We start from the raw sequence: 19,355 nt of genomic DNA on the forward strand, positions 1-19,355 counted from the left end.
AAGATAATGGGGTCTTACACTTAGATGACAGCACTAATACCCTTGCAGCTCTATATACTTTTAATGTCCAACAATAATGTAATTTACATTCATTACTAAGAATAAAGTCACTTGCCCGGGGGCAGAAAGTCTTAAGGTTTTCGCCACACGATATTTATCCCTACATTTGTCTATATTGTGCAGAATCCTGATGGAATTTGCAAAATCAGTGGTTTGTGAATTGTAAGACCTTAGGTTACCCTTAGCATAGAAGTCACATGACTTTTTTGCAGACCCCCCCTCCTCTAAATTCAGCTACTCTGCGCTCTAGATGCGTGCATTAACTCTTATTCCTTTGCTAACATGAGATATTAAACATTTCTTTATTATTAGGGAAGAAGTCCCCGTAATCCAGCTGTGGCCTCCGTGTTTCATCTGTCAGCATTTACTAAGCATCTTTTTCAGTTTCTCTCTTCCCCCATCTATCACTTCACACCATCTTCTTAATCCTTTCCTTCTGCTCTTGCCCCTCCAGCACTGAAGGGGTGGAACCTCTAACTCTGCTGGCGTCCCTTTTAAGTAGGAGATCAAACGCTTTTGCTAGAGGAGAGGTTTACAGCTTCTAACACCACCAGGCCTGGGGGTAGTGGAGGAAGAGAAAAGGGAGAAGACAGATGACCTACACGTAGGAAGCTTTTCCCTACCACCGAAATGAATCTTAATATTATGTTCCTCTTTTTCTGGGAATCCTGCGTTGTATTCGTTTCTCGGCCCCCTTTAATTGTTTTCTAAATTCCTGGCGTGTCTTATGGATGTCTCAGCTCCCTCTTTTACCACCGGCAGAAGAAAAGGGGGATAGGTTGGGTTGGCTCTGAAATTACAGGACTTTATGAGGGTCTTTAGCTAAGACCTCTAACAATGTTATATTACATTCACTGCTTGGATTATAATGCAATCCCATAGTGAAAAACATTACTGACCATTTTATTGTACAACACTTGGTAACAGGTCAGGCTTGGTGAATAAAATGATCGGAGAATTGGTAGAGTGCCTATTTTTAATTTTTAAGATAGGTACACGATATAAATGTAGCGAAGGTCACCTATATACCTATGACTGCATTTGAGAGATGTAATAAGCTTTCATTTGGTGAGGATGACCCCTGGACCTCACTAGCTTATGGGCTTGGTTGTAGCTGCCATCTCTATAGTTACACCAATGGTTGTTTCCAGCCAGTTGTCTTACGCCTAAGCCAAACACAAATGATGACATGTTAGCTATCCAAAGCCTCAAATGGAGCTTGGCATTGGACCTGTCAACAATCTATATTGAGAACAATGCAGTCAATGTTTTTGATCCAATATTTGGAAAGCCAAATTGTCATCAGTTGCGTCTGGCTTGGGCATAAGACAACTGGATAGACACAGCTGTAACCCCAGCCTAGCCACGTAATATTAAACAATACGTGCTTTGTATTCTTCCAGTTACAATGCATAGATTTTGGTCTTACCCGTTATGACAAGGCTTGGATGTGGTTTATATTATCTTTCAGTTGTTATTTGGTTGACTTAGATTTTACTTAGATATAGTTACTATTATTATACTGTGCAGTGCTGTTCTCTTTGCTGACGCTCTCTGGTCTTGTCAGGACAGCAGTGAGGTGTGGGATGAAGATGTGACTGAATGGTGGGGAGAATGGAGTTCCTGGTCCACTTGCTCTCGAACCTGTGGAGGTGGAGTAATGTCTCGAGAAAGGCATTGCTTGCGTCAGAGGTAGGTGATCTTAAACTGCTGCCTTGTTTATGTCTACAATCTACGGCTAGCTCCATATAATTGAATGTTGGTTCCAATTTTAGTATGAAATGGTTTTTACCTTCTCACATGCCTCTGTTTTGGGTTATAGTCATCCCCAAATTTTGACCTGTCTTAGGATGAATGTTTATGTATTTCCTACACTGGGCAAAGAGAATATTTCAGGCAAAACATTAAGTTTATGCTTAAGAAATTTACATCTAAACACTGGGTTGGTAGTACCAAAGTAAATTAGTAACACAGGGAAGGGTACTCCTAACAAAAAAATCGCTAAAACATAACTTTTATTACTAAATCTAAAATCTAGGGACTCGGTCCCATCTGTAAGTGAAATTGAACCACACCAAGGGTGGGAGTGGTGCACTCTTTCAATTCCCAGCCCTAAGTTCACACTCAATAATTCAAGTGGGGGAGGAGCTGCAATAAACCCCAAAAAAATAGCTCTGTGTTATTGACTGCAGTGCAACAACGGCGATATTCTAACACTAGAGCTTCATATAGGGGCGCTACTCCATATCCCTAATGACACTCTGTTATGACTACATACATTCACAGCTTTGACTGAAGTGGTCGGTCACGTATGCATAATAGCATCCGACATACATTATAGCTCTCGATCATGAGCCTAAGTTGTTACAATTGTATCCCCTTAAGTGTCTCAAAGCTGTTGCTCCGTTGAGGGCTTTATATCTCAGCCCCTAGATTAAGGGAGCCCTCTTTAGGTAAGGAGATTGCTTACAAGATTGCATGAGTCATATCTATCCACTCCGGCAGTATTCACATGCAGGAGTGGGCTACATATATAGATAATTCCCTCTCTACGCGTTTCGTTTCATTTCAAACTCTTCAGGAGAGTGATGTTTAAATAATAAGTAGAGCGTCACAAAAAAAATAAATAATTTGCGGTTAAAACCACATTTTACTGCAGCCCAAATGGTGGGCTGCAGTGTAGAAGCGAGTCCGAGTCGGACTCGCTTCTACACTGCAGCCCACCATTTGGGCTGCAGTAAAATGTGGTTTTAACCGCAAATTATTTATTTTTTTTGTGACGCTCTACTTATTATTTAAACATCACTCTCCTGAAGAGTTTGAAATGAAACGAAACGCGTAGAGAGGGAATTATCTATATATGTAGCCCACTCCTGCATGTGAATACTGCCGGAGTGGATAGATATGACTCATGCAATCTTGTAAGCAATCTCCTTACCTAAAGAGGGCTCCCTTAATCTAGGGGCTGAGATATAAAGCCCTCAACGGAGCAACAGCTTTGAGACACTTAAGGGGATACAATTGTAACAACTTAGGCTCATGATCGAGAGCTATAATGTATGTCGGATGCTATTATGCATACGTGACCGACCACTTCAGTCAAAGCTGTGAATGTATGTAGTCATAACAGAGTGTCATTAGGGATATGGAGTAGCGCCCCTATATGAAGCTCTAGTGTTAGAATATCGCCGTTGTTGCACTGCAGTCAATAACACAGAGCTATTTTTTGGGGGGTTTATTGCAGCTCCTCCCCCACTTGAATTATTGAGTGTGAACTTAGGGCTGGGAATTGAAAGAGTGCACCACTCCCACCCTTGGTGTGGTTCAATTTCACTTACAGATGGGACCGAGTCCCTAGATTTTAGATTTAGTAATAAAAGTTATGTTTTAGCGATTTTTTTGTTAGGAGTACCCTTCCCTGTGTTACTTAAGAAATTTAGCATGGTTAATTTCATCCAAAAATCAGTTCCTTGAGGTTATTATAGGATGCCCATATAGATAAGATTATTATCTAAGCCTGGGTATGGGGGCACTCGTCCACATTAGGGAGAGTGTTTGCCTACATAGGCAGTACGGAGACTTACAAGTCATTCCTGCTCCGCTAGGGATTATGGGTAAAAAATATACAAATCTATTCTCCTGGATGGAATTAGGAGAACAGAATGCACTCTGTACACCACCCTATAGAGGGCAGCATCCTTAACATCAGCCTGGTCACACTGATTGGAGTAGGTAATAGACAAATAAAACTTAAATCACATGGGTGCCCTTAAAGCGTACCTAACCTTTAAAGCATATTACCAATCATAATAAAACTTTTCATAAATGAATAGTACAGGTGAATATAAGAAACTTTGCAATATGTCTTATTTAATAAATGTTTCCTTCTCCACTTATCCAATTGAGGAGGGAACTGCTAGAAAAGGCACGCTAATGGCTAGAACTGCTACATTCTACTACTCTGGGTTAGGGAGCTCCTCTGAACCAATTGTATCTTCAAGATAAGACACACAATGAGGCCATAAATCAGTTAACAGCCTCCTTCTCCCCCTCCCCTCTCCATGGAGTTTGTATGTTCTCCCTGTGTTTGCATGGATTTCCTCCAGCATGCCAAACGTATACTGGTGTTGGGAATGTATTGCTGCCACTAAAACTGAGAGGTAAGTCCAGAGTGTTTGTTATTTTAGACCTCGCTAGAAGTTAATAATATGATCCGGACTGTCCCTTTAACCATTATAATGCAGAATATATGCCAGTGCTGTCCATACACATAAGGTAGCTGTCTCTTCCCATCACCCCATGACATGCATGCTGGACAGAGCAATACCTGTGCCATGAATGTGGATAGAGGAGGAAGCTGCTGCCAGACACTTCTGAGGATGGAGAACTGAGAAGTGGACGACTGGGCAGTTGAAATCCAATTTCCTGACACTATGTTCACTTTGACGCCCAGATGTCCATTATTCTGGTCTATTGGAGGATCAATGAGCGATGGACCTCATAGACTATAATGGGGTTTGTTGGGTGTCTAGTTTTTTAAACTGAAACTGCCGGACAAAGTCTTACTTGCAGCACTTTTTTGTTGGGGAATTTTCGGTGCGGCGCAGGTATGAACCCCGCCTGATCCTTATCTCCACTGACATCTACAGATAGGGAAGACTTGAGGGACTGCCATACACACTAAGTGGTCAGCTGCTTCAGCCAACAATCATCTAATGTGTATGGCAACTTAAAGCAAGTATTGATTTCTTTTGTGATCTGAAGATGTGTCTTATCTCCCACAGACTCCAAACAGTTGCAGGACTGGATAACACAGTATGTGGAGGTCAGGCCAAGCAATACCAGCTGTGCCAGCAACAGGTAGGTACAGACATTGATCAGGAAGAGATTATGGAAACAATCAGAATTCTGCTGAATGTTTGTGCATCTCCTTCTGGCTCCATTTCTGTCTGGAAATCCATTAGGGTATGTTGACACATACGGAATTTGGTGCTGATTTTAAGGAGTATTTAAGAAGGATTCGACCTCAAAATCAGCGCGAAGTTCTGTCCAAATTCCAATGGGAGGCAGAGATCAAAACAGGGCACTGAAAAAACATAAGTGGAATCCTTCTTAAATCCTGCATGCATATCGCATCTACATGAGACCTTACTCTTATTATATATCTCTATTTAACACTTTGTGCACTGTGACATCCTGTACTGCATTGATTTTGGGTTTACTGAAACTGACTGTCTGGATTTTTAGAGTTGCAGTCCTGAAATTTTTTATACTTTAGCTCTGTTCTGTACAATGAAAGGTGAGTTTAGTCACTTGGCAGACTCTTCTTGTAGTCACTGAATGGGTTCTGCATCTAGTCATGTGATCCTCAGACTGACCTGTGGATTGACTCTTCAGAAGGAAGTCACTATTTCTAGGTAAATCTATGACAGCCTGGATGTTACACTCCCATAGACTTGCATTGAAAACAGGGACTTTTGGCTGATATGTTCAGGTCAGTTTGCTGATCACATGACCAACTGCAGAACTTAGGCCCCATGCACACGACCAAGTGTGCTGTCCAATGTGGGGCTGAGTTTGCAGTGAAATGCACTCGGATGACTCTTGGAGTGAATGTACTTATTGTATAAGGGCTTCCGATGCATTCTTTTCCTAAGACATGAAGCAGGACAGGATCAGCTCTTTGTTCATCGGACCATTGGACGCCCACTCGGAGGAGCACACTTACTTGTTCATCTGCATGGGACCTTATTCTTACATGAAGAATCTGCTGGTTGAGTAAACTCACTATTCATTACACAATGCCCTGCTCTGTACTATGGAGCTAAAGATTAGAAAGGACTTTAAGAATTATGCCTAAGAGAAGCAAATGGTATCAAATTAAAAAAATAATCATTACCCTGGCTCTCCATTGGCCATACCAGTCCTGCGACGATATCATCATGTGAATTGTTCGCTTGAGCTTTGCAGCCAATCGCTGACCTTAGCAGTCATATGCTATATGTACATGGGGACGGTAAGGAGACTGAGAGTAGTGGCTAGAATCTCTCTCCTAGGCTGGTGCTGTGCTGTGGGGACCTGCAGGGTACCTGATGGTGCTGGTAGCATTTTCCTCCAAGACATGTTCTAACAGTTGAGTTGTAAGTCTCTCTGAGCTGATTGGGGTTGGAGTGCCCATGATGGTCGGCCATGTATAAGACCCAGAAGAAAAGATGTTGGTAGAACTGCATAACTCACAATTTGTTTCATGAGGTAGAACAGGGTAAAATGTCATGCACATTGTGACGTATGATTTGTATGCAGCTTTCACTGAAGGCTGGGGCTGAGCGGGTGGAAGGTACTGGAAATAATTGAAATAATCCATACGAGCAAGTTCATTGCGATTAATTGAGCGTTTCGATTAATTGCCCTGCCCTAACATACTGTATATATAAAGACAACACCCAAGATATGCAACACCTTCTGCTTTTCTGTTGATCTATGTTAGATCCTCCTTGATTCTACTACATATATATATATATATATATATATATATATATATACTCCTTGATTCTACAATTGTCAGAGCGATCGTGGATCTACCATAGCCTGCAATCCGCTCTGCTCCCTTATCCCTCCACCCAGTATTGTACCCAAAGTTGTAATAGGAGACAAGATCACTTTAAGATATTAAAAATGTATATCTACTATAACAATCACGTATCCCTATATAGTATCTGTATACTTGTGCTATGACCCTTCCAACCCATGTATAACCTATACATAGCACAGTCTACATTCCTCTTCACCCAAAACAGAGTTATTTTTGTTAGGTGCCAAAATTTTCTGCAGAGTAGTATTTTGGGAGGCGGGTGGTTATATTGAAGCGTGAGTGGTATTGCAGTAAAGTAGTTATAGCATATAAATAAGCAAATGGTCTGGGCTCTTTGTAAAGTGCAGACAACTGTAAGTGATCATAGTAACACGCTACGGTGAATGAGCGAATGTAATGTGATTGTTCCCCATTACACTTACTACATAACTGTGATGTACAGGCCTATAATTATCCACACATAGCCCTGTCATTACTCCATGTATAGCATGTAATTACCCGCATATAATCCTGCCCGACTCGTATATCATTGTATGGACGGCAAACTCATTCACAAGCATGTGTAGCCTGAAGGCGTGCCATAGATTTCTGCAGGGGCTTTGAAGTGGACTGAGGATTGTTTTGTAGGAACTGCATGCTGTGCCGCACCAGTGTGTATAGTGTTCGGAGAATGCCTGTTTGCTTTTGGGTATATTCTAGTAGTTATTCAAACAGACATGTCCTTATTTTAATACCGTGTTGCTTTTCTGTGCTGTTTTAGGTTGGGGCTACACAATGATTTTGGTCATTACACCCATTGCCTGACCAAAGGCTGCTATCTCACCCTGCAACATTGCAACTAATGGGGTGATTGTGATCCCCAAGGTTGCCATGACTGTGACTCTCCAATTCTCTCATTCACTTGCATTACTGGCAAAAGTGGCAATCTTTGGTCATGTAATCTATTTTGTGGCCAAAATAGCATAAGGGGGTTGTCCCACAAGCATTACTGACTGACTATCAAGAGCTATATCTTGGTAGTACAGAGGAGCAAATCTCCCGAAATTCACATTGGGCCACATTCACCCTATTACAGCATCAGATTTGTTGTGGACCAAATACATTAAGTCCAAACCAAGTGCCCCAATTGCCCAGAAAAGTCTTTCTTTTACTTTCAATGACTGATATCTAAAGTTTCGCTCATATGGTTTACGTTACTATAGGTCATTAAAAATGACAACTAATGATAGTTGTATCCTGCGAATCTGAACTTACAGCTGACATTGACCACTAATAATTGTGATACATCTCCGGTGATCCATGTGGCAGAAACGGTTGTGGTAGGGTAATGGTTACTTGTGGTCATTGACCCACTTGAAAGTAGCTTATTGACCATAGGTTCCTGGACCACACATTAGCCTCACTTATAGGTGTCTATACTAGTAGGAACATGGACCTATAAAATATATTGTTCTTCTTCTTCAGATGTGTCCGGCTGGATCTGCAAGCTTCAAACAGTATCAGTGCTCTGCATTTAATGCAAGGGCTTTTGGGAAACTGTATCATCGTTGGGTACCACTATATCCAGGTAAGGGAATGTGATAACTTAAAGGGGCTCTATCAGCAAAATTATGCTGTATGAGTTTCACATATGCATACACACAGGCACTGGTAATCTTATTTTAAACCCCGCTCCCATTTTAAGATAGAACAATAAAAACATATATGTAAATCATACCTGAACGTGCACAGTGGGCGCTCGTGCACGATCCGACGTCATCTTCTGGCACGCCTACCTCTTCTTACAGTGACGCCCTCTGGTCCCGACTCTTCCGCGGCTTCATCCTCGTCTTCTTCCGGCTGGATTGATTGAAATCCCGTGCCTGCGTAGTAGCGCTTCCCTCCGGAGCGCTACTGCACAGGCTTCGGCACCATTTTTATCAATGGCATGCGCAGTATGCTCGTGTAGTTCTAAGGGAACTGAGTATTCTTGCGAACTGCCATTGATAAAAATGGCGCCGAAGCCTGCGCAGTAGCGCTCCGGAGGGGAGCGCTACTACGCAGGTGCGGGATTTCAAGCAATCCAGCTGGAAGAAGATGAGGATGAAGCTGCGGAAGAGCCGGGACCAGAGGACGTCGCTGTAAGAAGAAAGAAGAGGTAGGCGTGCCAGAAGATGACGTCGGATAGTGCACGACCGCCCACCGTGCATGTTCAGGTATGATTTACATATATGTTTTTATTGTTTTATTTTAAAACGGGAGCAGGGTTTAAAATAAGATTACCGGTGCCGGAAGAGCCTTTTTAAAGCCTATTCACGCATATGTGGGGCTCATACAGCATAATTTTGCTGATAGAGCCCCTTTAAAGGGGTATGTGAACAACTCATATCAGATGGTGAGAGACCACAGCCAAGAACTGACTTGGGTGATGCCTCTTCACTGGAATCTTATGGTGACCACAAGACCATATTGGTTATGGGATAGGAACATGGTAAGAGTCCATTGAAATCCTAGGTTTTCGATTCCTCACAGTGTCCTTCTCTCTTTACCAGATGACTACACCAGCATTTCCAGTAAGCCGTGTGATCTTCAGTGCACCAGTACCACCAGGGAGAGGCAACTTTTGGTACCAGCCCATGATGGAACAAGCTGTAGAGACAGGACACATCAGGGAGTTTGTATCAGCGGCAAATGTGAGGTACCGCTGGGGCTGTATACATCATAAGCATGTTTAGTTACTGACTATTCTTATGTTATACATCCTTACAATAAAACCTATCGGTACCCTCTTTTTTTACAATAAAGTTTCCGACCTCTTACAAGTAGTGTAATAGACTAAAAGTTATAACTGAAATATATGCCAGTCCCTTACTGATGTATAAATCAATTCTGGTGCACCAGACCACCAGAAATATTAATCCTTTTATTGACGCTGGGCTCACACTACCGTTCGGCAGTCTGTTCTCAGGTTTCCGTCTTCTGCATGCAGAAGATGGAAAGCTGTCATGCTGAGTCCACCCGTGAGCACCAGTGAGCGTTTTATGCTCTCTGCGGCGAAACCGTCTTAATTTAAACCGGACACAGAGTACTGCATGTCCGACTTTGTGTCCGTTTAAAAAAAACCGGTTTCGCCGCTCAAATGAATGGGTTTGAAAGAGTCCTGCAGCTTTTTCGTCTCCTGCTCTGTTTTGTGCAGTAAATGGAAACCTGCAAAACGGACTCCCGGGCGCAGATGTGAACGAGCCCTAATTCTGGCACATGTCACATTACTGGTGGAATTGATAATGACTGGTGTAGGATATGCCAGTCTTAATAAATTGACCTATTGCCAATTATGGACGAAGCCTCCTATATAGTCAGCTCCCTGGGATTAGCCATGGATTGCTGTTGGAGTCAGGAACATGCAGAACATGGCTAATGTGCAGAACATCTAGTTGGGGGTAGTGTTAAAGTGTGGCGTACATCACATATTTTAAGGACACAGTTACACCTAAGATACATGAGTAGGGTATGCAAATAGGTGTAATACATAGATATAGGACCAGAGCCAAGTCCAGAATACATTCAGTAATAGAACCATGCGATAATAGAATCAAGTCTACAGAATACATGCGGTAATAGAGCCAAGTCTACAGAATAGATGCGGTAGTAGAACCAAGTCTACAGAATACATGCGGTAATAGAACCAAGTATACAGAATAGATGCGGTAATACATCCAAGTCTACAGAATAGATGCGGTAGTAGAACCAAGTCTACAGAATACATGCGGTAATAGAACCAAGTCTACAGAATAGATGCGGTAATAGAACCAAGTCTACAGAATACATGCGGTAATAGAACCAAGTCTACAGAATAGATGCGGTAATAGAACCAAGTCTACAGAATAGATGCGGTAGTAGAACCAAGTATACAGAATACATGCGGTAATAGAACCAAGTCTACAGAATAGATGCGGTAATAGAACCAAGTCTACAGAATAGATGCGGTAGTAGAACCAAGTATACAGAATACATGCGGTAATAGAACCAAGTATACAGAATAGATGCAGTAATAGAACCAAGTATACAGAATAGATGAGGTAATAGATCCAAGTCTACAGAATACATTCTGTAATAGATCCAAGTCTACAGAATAGATGCGGTAATAGATCCAAGTCTCCAGAATACTTGCGGTAATACATCCAAGTCTACAGAATATATACGGTAATAGAACCAAGCACGTAACAACTTTCCATTGCTGGCAGGCTGCACCATTCCTTATTTAGAGCGGTAGGGTCCATTCACACGGAGTAACGCGAGGCGTTTTTTGTGCTTATTTTTATGGCCGTAAAAAGACGTTTCCATTGAGTTCTATAGTAAAATACGCCTGTATTTTTACGGACGTTATTTTACGGACGTTATTTTATGAACGTAAAAATACAGGTGTATTTTACTATAGAACTCAATGGAAACGTCTTTTTACAGCCGTAAAAATAAGCACAAAATAAGCACAAAAAACGCCTCACGTTACTCCGCGTGAATGGACCCGTACAAAAAAATCAAGACATGTGCACAAGGGTGTTTGCTATAAGGCAGTAAAAGGGCACATACTGTGTGTAAAGTTTTCTTTTACCCCTTGATGCGGTAAAGTTTAACTTTTCATCTTGTTACTCTGGAAATTTGTAGAATGATCACACCTATAAAATTATAGAATATTTTCGGATCAGTAGTCGTAGTCATTGTGTTGTGTGATTTTGTGTTACTTTATATCTCTCTCTGTCTCTGCAGCCGGTAGGATGCGATGGGCAGCTTTATTCATCCAGATCACTGGACAGATGTGGAGTGTGCGGTGGTGATGGGAGCGCATGTTATAGGGTATCGGGAAGCTTTAGGAAATGTGTCTTGGGTAAGTGTTGTACCTATGTGACCGGGAGAACCAATTATTTATCATCTAAATTTATGTAAAATTCTGCACTGAATTTGATCAGGTGTTCGGCTCCCAGTAATATTTGCATGTTGAAGCCTGTACAATGGGTTTAGTTCCTGCAGTATACCATGAACGTCTGTTACAGCACTGCAGTATGTAAAGCCGCTGCTACATGTCATAAAACCAATTCTCTAGAAAGTGCCAGCTCGACAGCCGGAGCTTGATGTCAAAGCCAGCAATGTGTTTTCTGTTAGGACGTACGAGACAGACATTATGATTTTGGTGAAACACAGTGCTTGTCACCGAGCGCTCAGCATAGTGTACTGTGACAGGGCGGTATAATGTCATGCTACACAGTGACTGAATTATACCATATACCGTAGCGCTTGTCATTTTCTGCTCCTGTATTCCAGGTTATGCTCTTATTACAACAATTCCTGCTGGAGCGTTTGACATTCTTATCACCGAAAAAAGAAATACTGAAAATATTCTAGGTGAGAAAGAGCCTGAGGTCCTCTGTGCATATACTAACATTGTAAGATATGAAATAATAATAATGCAATTATTATTTATAATTAAATAATAGAATGTAAGGGAAATCCAAGCTACATGTAAACAGGGCGCGCTACCTCTCCTGAAGACTCGTATTCTTCATACATGACATGTCAGGAGAGGGACAGATCCCCTTTAGACTAATGTTATTTTTTGCAAGGACTATGTTCAAATTTGGACCTCATTTACTTAAAATGGGGTCCAGCAAGTAATGATATATGTGTCATATGATGGATAAGCCAAATGGAAGCCAAAATGAAAGTCTCATATCATGTTAAAGAGAGAGAATGTGTATGTGATGATAAGTCTCTAAAGACTTGTAAGATTTGTCCACTTTTAGTCTTGGTAGACTAGCTTAAAGAGGACCTTTCACCGATTTGGGCACAGGCCCAAGGTAACCCAGTCCCAAGGTGGAAACATATATGTGCTGGTTTGTACATCACAGCACAGGCAGTTCTATATACTGCTGGAAAGCTGACAGTGCGCTGAATTCATCACAATGCCGGCTTTCCCGATCTGTGCCCGGTGTAAAGCGCTATCGGTCCCGATACCGTAGCGCTTTACAGTCAGAAGGGCGTTTCTGACACTTAGCCAGGGACGCCCTTCTGCCCAGCAGCGCCTATCGCGCTGTACTGTGTGAGCGGGGAGGAACGCCTCCCTCCCCTCCTGATAATACTAGTCTATGGACGAGCTGTGTGAGCAGAGGGAGGGGACGTTCCTCCCCGCTCACACTGTACAGCGCGATAGACGCTGCTGGGCAGAAGGGCGTCCCTGGCTAACTGTCAGAAACGCCCTTCTGACTGTAAAGCACTACGGTACCGGGACCGATAGCGCTTAACTCCGGGCACAGATCGGGAAAGCCGATAGTGCGCTGAATTCAGTGCACTGTTAGCTTTCCAGCAGTATATAAAACTGCATGTGCCCGATCTGATGAAAGGTCCTCTTTAAGGGGAGTCTGTCACCAGAACCCAATCCTCATTGTATACACATTGATGTACAAACCAGCACATATATGTTTCCACCTTGGGACTGGGTTACCTTGGGCTCACCAGAGGGAATGAAATGCCCCTATTATTGTCGGTATGATTGTAGGACCTATTATGTGTAAAGCTTGGGACCATTCCAGTCTCACCCAATATGTTCCCAAGCAGTGAATTTTCTGCCACGTACTAAGAGTATATCAGAACCTGTTAGTAGTCACCATGCAGAAACACGATTAAGTAATATTCAAGTCCTTGAAAATACTATCTAAGGCCGTGGCCCGGTGCGTTGCTGCCAGAGTTTTTCCTGCAACACTTTATTGCTGCGGGATGTCCCGTTGGGCCTTAGCCTCAGTGTCACAGTGCAAGGTTTGAGCTGGGGGACCCTTGGCTATAATATATAAGCATATTAGATTGCATACCCTTTATTTCATGTTTCTTTTTACGCCATTTCCCACGCTTATGTTATTTCTATTCTGTTTATCTCTTCCCAGCTCTGGCAGACTCTGCTGGGAATTTCTACATCAACGGGAACATGATGATGGATAATCCTCAGAACTTTCGTGTTGCAGGAACCTTGGTCAAGTATCGACGACCTGCAAATGTACAGAGTGAGGGACTGGAATACCTAACTACACCCGGGCCGACCAACCAGTCCCTCAGTGTCATGGTGTGTGTATGAGACCCCAGCCTATCTGCATGCCTATAAACATGAGAACTTAAATACCATCTTCAAGACATCTTTACTTTATTAGAAGAGCCTGTTATTTTTATATCTTGCACCAGGTTCAGTTACAGAGATGTATGTAAATGTATTCTACTGTCTGTTATATGATTTGGCAATGCAGATGGTTATTTTCTTGCCACTAATGTTTGCCAAGGTCAGGTAGGTACTGTTTTAGGTTTTGGAGGCCGCCATTTTGTGTAGGAATTCTTATAGGCCAGGCAGCTTGGGAAAATGGTATGCAGATTAGGAGAACAAATGCGGTCAAGTGCCACCTATAGAAGGAGGAATGCTAGATATTAAGTGTTACAGTGTACAGTATACGCACAGACTGGGTAGGTAAGGGTTGATGAATGTTACAGATTAAAGAAATTATGATGAGCTTACAATTTATTTCTTCTATCCATTGAATAGAGGACAGGTTGTAGATTGGTGGTGGTCTGACCCCCACTTATATCAAGAATGGGAGTCTTGTCCACCTCGTATCAATGTAGCAGCAGTTGTATAGGTGCAGTGCCACTCCATTCATCTCTATGCGAATGCCAGGGACAGCTGAGAGTCCCATAGAGAAGAATAGAAGAGCATTTCACCCAGGTGATTGCTACTCCATTCAGATAGTCGTCAATGGACCCCTATTCCTGGTAAAAGAGGAACAATTGAACAGCTTCTTAAATATTACAAAAAATAAGACTATTCTCACCTTCTTAGCCTTCCATGGGGTAGGGTCATGTCTTGTAAATCCATGTACAGTATAAGCAACTTGTATAAGTGTGTTGTCTTTTTCCTTTCTTTCTGCATTCTTGTTTCTTATCAGGTATCTTACTGTATATTTTGTGATTTAAGAATACATCTGTCTATATGTAGCGGATGGTCTATTTCAGATACTAAAGCGACATATCAAAATGATGGCCTTTGCTTATATGACTCTAGTGCTATCGATAATGTCAATGTTGGATTGGGATTATTTGGACCCTCCAGAGCAAATGATTTTGAGTGTCACCTTCCCATCTATGCAGAACTGACGCATGTCTGTCTTTTTATCTTTTTTGTCTGTGTGGTCAAATAAGCAATGGAGGTGAGAGATACCTCTTTGGTATGGCCAAACATAGGACATGTCCTGTTTTTTTGATGGGCGTTATTCACGGTCCATTAAAGAGAACCTGTCAGGTCAATTTGGGACACTAAACCGCTCACAGGTCCTTATGGAATGGGGGTTTGGCGTCACAAATCACCCTGTAGAACCAGCCTGGTTCACGTTAACAAAACAATCCTTTATACTTAGCTAAAGATGAGTCCAATGAGCATCATCAGACTCCTCTCTGGCGCTCGCGGCACCTGCAAAGTGAAGCAGAGACTGTACTGTACACCTCGGCTTCACTACCCATGTACCTGAGGTCTGGTACATACAAAACTGAGGCCAAGGTTTAATCGTCTGGCTTCACTGAAGAACTTTGCAGGTGCTGGAAGTACAGCAGCAGGGTGAATGTAAATGTTTTCTAACTTCAGCTTTATAATAGGGTGTTTTGGGACACCAAAACCCTGGTCCGCATGTACCTGGGGGGGGGAGTTAGTTTCCCAAATCATGCTAACAGGTTCCCTTTAAACCAGTGATTCCCAAAGTGGTCCAGGTGGTTCAGCCGCAATGCAAATTTCCATCGTTCGATCTAATCTTCACATTTTTTGTCGAGTTTTGGGAATATGGTAGAAATGTAGAAGCAGGGGGTGCACCAAAACCAATAACATTTTGAAAGTGGTCTACGAGAAAAAAAACGAACAGATATATGAACCCACCCATAGATTGTTCTGAAAATGACAATTTTTCACTGTTGTGTGCCTAAGGCCTTACAGTATAGCCTATGTTTTCATGGCGGCTGTGAATATCCTGTTCTAAAAATATTAATTTATCTTTGTTTTTTTTAGTATTATAACTTCAATGGAAAGATTCCACACATTACCTATGAATACACTGTACCTCGAGCCCTTGAGGCGCCTCTGCCTCTTCTGTCCGAGCCAATACAGCCCATTCCTCAAGCTCCAAGTAATATACAAGGTGGAGCTCAAACAGAAGATGAGAGCAACCTGCCTGAGTCTGCCGACACATATAACTGGGGGAACACTGAGGAGGCAGAAAGACCATTTGTACATCTAGACGGAGCTGCTAAAGTACAAGAGATAGTAGAAGACCAGACAGACGGTAAGCTCAATGTTCTTTTATCCTTCCGTGGTGTTATAATGGACCATATAGTCTAATATATATATATATATATATATATATATATGAATGTTTCTTGACATTGCCACACATAAAGATATGCAAAATTCTAGAAATGGCATGAAGTACCTGTCCACAGCTGGTAATGGCTGCTTACAGAGGACCTGGCACTTCTGACATGTTGTTCTTTGTAAATAATTGTATTCCCCCAAAATTAAAGGGGTTGTTCGGAAATTAATTTTTATGGCCTATCCTAAGCCAGTTGTCAATTTATTCATAAATTTCTTGGAGGAATAACAGAGGAGCGACCCAACAGAGAGAAGAAAAGATGCTCCAGAGCTGTTATTTCATGGGAACTAGTGGCTAAAACAGGCATGTCAGGAGAGAAGTGTTGGGTGAACCTGATAAGATTAATCTCATGAATATTTGTGAGGTTCGGCCCATCAGTTTCATAGTCCAAACTGAATTGCTATCATTATACCCTGGCAGAGGCCCATGGGAGGTGGATAAAAATAACAAATTCACCTCTTCTAGGCTCCTCCTGTCCTCTTTGGATCTCTTCCTACCTCTTGAATTACTGTATGTCAGTGGTCTCAATTCTCAGTTGCTGCACTGATGTCATAACAAATAGATATGATATCATGATCTTGATGTGTCCAACATGACTTCTGAGGCCTCAGCGGTCTATTGGGGCCATTGACATAATTTAGGAGGCTGGAGGAGGCATGAAAAGGAAGCTGGACGGTCACAACGGCGCCCAGGAAAGGTGAGTATGACCATTTGTTATGTTAATGCACCTCCCCTGGGCCTCCGCATATTATACTAAGTTGTATGAATAGAGTATAATAGTCGCTCATGGATGGTGAACCTCAAAAATTTCCAAACCAAATTTTTTTGGAAACTTCACAATGAACCTGGCTCTTGGCAAACAGGTGTGTTCCATGAGAGGTGACAGGTGCTCTTTAAGATGTGGCCGATCCCCTCGATAATAATGGGCCCATCTGGTTTCTGTTAACTTTCCGTCACTTTGCACTTTTGACCAAATCTGTGACAGACGCTCCACTGATATAGATGTGAACGTAGCCCAAGCCTTGTAAGAGGATGCTTAAACAAGGCATTCTCAGCTTGCTGTCACTTTGAGGGTGAGATCTTATCTGCCTGGGACTGATCATTAAGTGAGGACTAAGTTCTTGCGACTTTGCTATTATAAACATATCCACATGTTTATCTGCAAGCAGAACCATATTGTTTATCTGTGCGCCTCTGCAAGAAATAAAACACACATGCTGATACATTTGCTGTACAGCATTCAAGCACATTTTGGAAAGTCTATGAAATCAGTCTTTTTCTTGGATTTTTTTTACTGAGTGATTCACCCTTCTCCATATGTAATGTCAGATGGTGTGTAAATGTCATCACTGCTCAACCTCCCTGTTTCAGGCCTCCAGCCCAGCACAGATGCTCCTCAGGGATTACTGCCGAGTGAATTATGGAGACTCTGTGATCAGCCTAGCCACTCTGCTCTCTGCCAATCCCTCTTTGGTGGCAGTCCTGGGGGTCCGACCCTTGCAGAGTCCACGCAGGAAGCAGAACAACTCAGGGACAGTCTGATGCTGCCAGCTGCTTATGAACATCTTGGATCAGTTCCCATGACGGAGCCGCTCCAAGCACCCGGGTTCAGCAGGTACGCAGCTGTGCACACTGTACTTTGACACGAAATTGGTATGCTCTGTTGTTTTTTAATATATGAAAGATATTAATACTTAATTCCACTGTGATTTTTAAAAGGCTCATTTTTATCCCGTCTTGACTTAAGAGAGTGTCCTAATACACACATAGCATGATAGGCAGGAAACAAAAATTAAAGGGATTATATCTGGTGTATCCCTTACCATGAAAAGTTATCCATAACATGTCTTCCTAAATTCTACTTACCCCTCCTAATCTATAATATATATTGTGAGGCAGAGACGCATATATAGAGTAGTGGCAGCAGCGATCAGGACAATGATCCCGTAATATATCACGGGCGTCCATAGTGATCAATGGCTGTGCATGGGCAGACATATAAAATCACCAGCATGTATAAGTCTGTACAAGTGCTGGGGACTTTATGGGATCAATGGTCACAGTTATACATCTTGTGATCTTTGCTATCTTCATTGCCACCATAAGTGGACAACTCTGCAGTTCTCTAAGGGCTCCTTCACACGGAGTAAACATGCGTGTATTTTGGCAAAATACACATGTAAAAAATACACGTGTAAAGTAAGACTCCCATTGACTTCAATGACATTTTTTTGCACGTGTAAAAAAACACATCAAAATACACGTCAAAATACACGTGTAAAATGTCATTGTAGTCAATGGGAGTCTTATTTTTACACGTGTATTATGCCAAAATACACGCGCGTTTACTCCGTGTGAAGGGGCCCTACAGTGGTTCTCAAAATTTTCAAGCAAAGTACCTCCTAGTGAAAAAGTTTTAACCAAGTATTCCCAGTTAAAGAAATACCCTACAAAAAAATCTTGGAAATCCCTTTTAGGCTGAGGCCCCACGTTGCGAAAACACAGCATTTTTTGTTACAGATTTTGCTGCAAGTCAGACTCTTAGATGTCTCCTTTCTGTTAAGTACACTTCAGACTGTGGCTTGAAAAACGCAACAAAAAGCACTGGGTCTCTGTAATGTGAGACCTTAGGGTCAGTGCTCTTTTTGGAGGCTGATTTTGAGGCAGATTCAGCGTCAAAATCAGCGCCAAAAAACTCAGTGTGCACTGACCCTTAGCTTTAAGGTCATGAGTGCTGCTTCTATTATTATTCTCTAGTTTCCTACCATTGTTTTTTTATCCCAGACAACCCCTTTAACACCATTAGCCAAGAGCTCTACATTCAGAAACAGTAATGTAAATTTCAGGGAGCCACAAACTGTTCCTCAAGTGATTCAAGGTTTTTTTCTAAATAGGTTATTAAAGGGGTTTTCCCATCTTAGTGTTTCAGCAGTCTGCCTGCTGTCTCTTCTTCTCAATTCCTGTATTTCCCCCTCCCCTTGTTGAATGGAACACTGAAGTATTACAATACTTATGCAGATCAGATAATATGCACATGCTTGTAGAGAATGGACTCGCTGTTATCTGTGTGTTTACATAGAGAGATAACAGACAGAACTTTATCAGCAAACTGCAATAAGCTGAATTGATAGTCCTGCCTGCACTGAGTAAGTGACATCACTTGTCCTATCTCACAGGTCCATGGTTATAGCAACGCTGAGTAAACACTGGGAGGAATAAGTTCACATAGCAGACAAACAAAGCAGCATTTCTAAAGCAATATATTTAGGAAAAGTCTTCAA

General features: G+C 42.1%; 1 protein-coding gene across 1 annotated transcript in view; it reads left to right on the forward strand.

Annotated features, from left to right (window-relative positions):
• LOC142218913 (ADAMTS-like protein 2) overlaps positions 1-19,355 on the forward strand; it is a 33,893-nt gene that overhangs the window by 4,842 nt on the left and 9,696 nt on the right. The window contains exons 2-10 of the mRNA XM_075287905.1: positions 1,628-1,752; positions 4,845-4,920; positions 8,117-8,219; positions 9,184-9,329; positions 11,399-11,516; positions 11,951-12,031; positions 13,564-13,739; positions 15,714-15,987; positions 17,446-17,689. Coding sequence (XP_075144006.1) covers positions 1,628-1,752; positions 4,845-4,920; positions 8,117-8,219; positions 9,184-9,329; positions 11,399-11,516; positions 11,951-12,031; positions 13,564-13,739; positions 15,714-15,987; positions 17,446-17,689 — 1,343 coding nt within the window. The remainder of the gene's footprint in view (positions 1-1,627; positions 1,753-4,844; positions 4,921-8,116; positions 8,220-9,183; positions 9,330-11,398; positions 11,517-11,950; positions 12,032-13,563; positions 13,740-15,713; positions 15,988-17,445; positions 17,690-19,355) is intronic.

The sequence above is a fragment of the Leptodactylus fuscus genome, chromosome 9 (genome assembly GCF_031893055.1).
Source record: "Leptodactylus fuscus isolate aLepFus1 chromosome 9, aLepFus1.hap2, whole genome shotgun sequence".
Classification (NCBI taxonomy): domain Eukaryota; kingdom Metazoa; phylum Chordata; class Amphibia; order Anura; family Leptodactylidae; genus Leptodactylus; species Leptodactylus fuscus.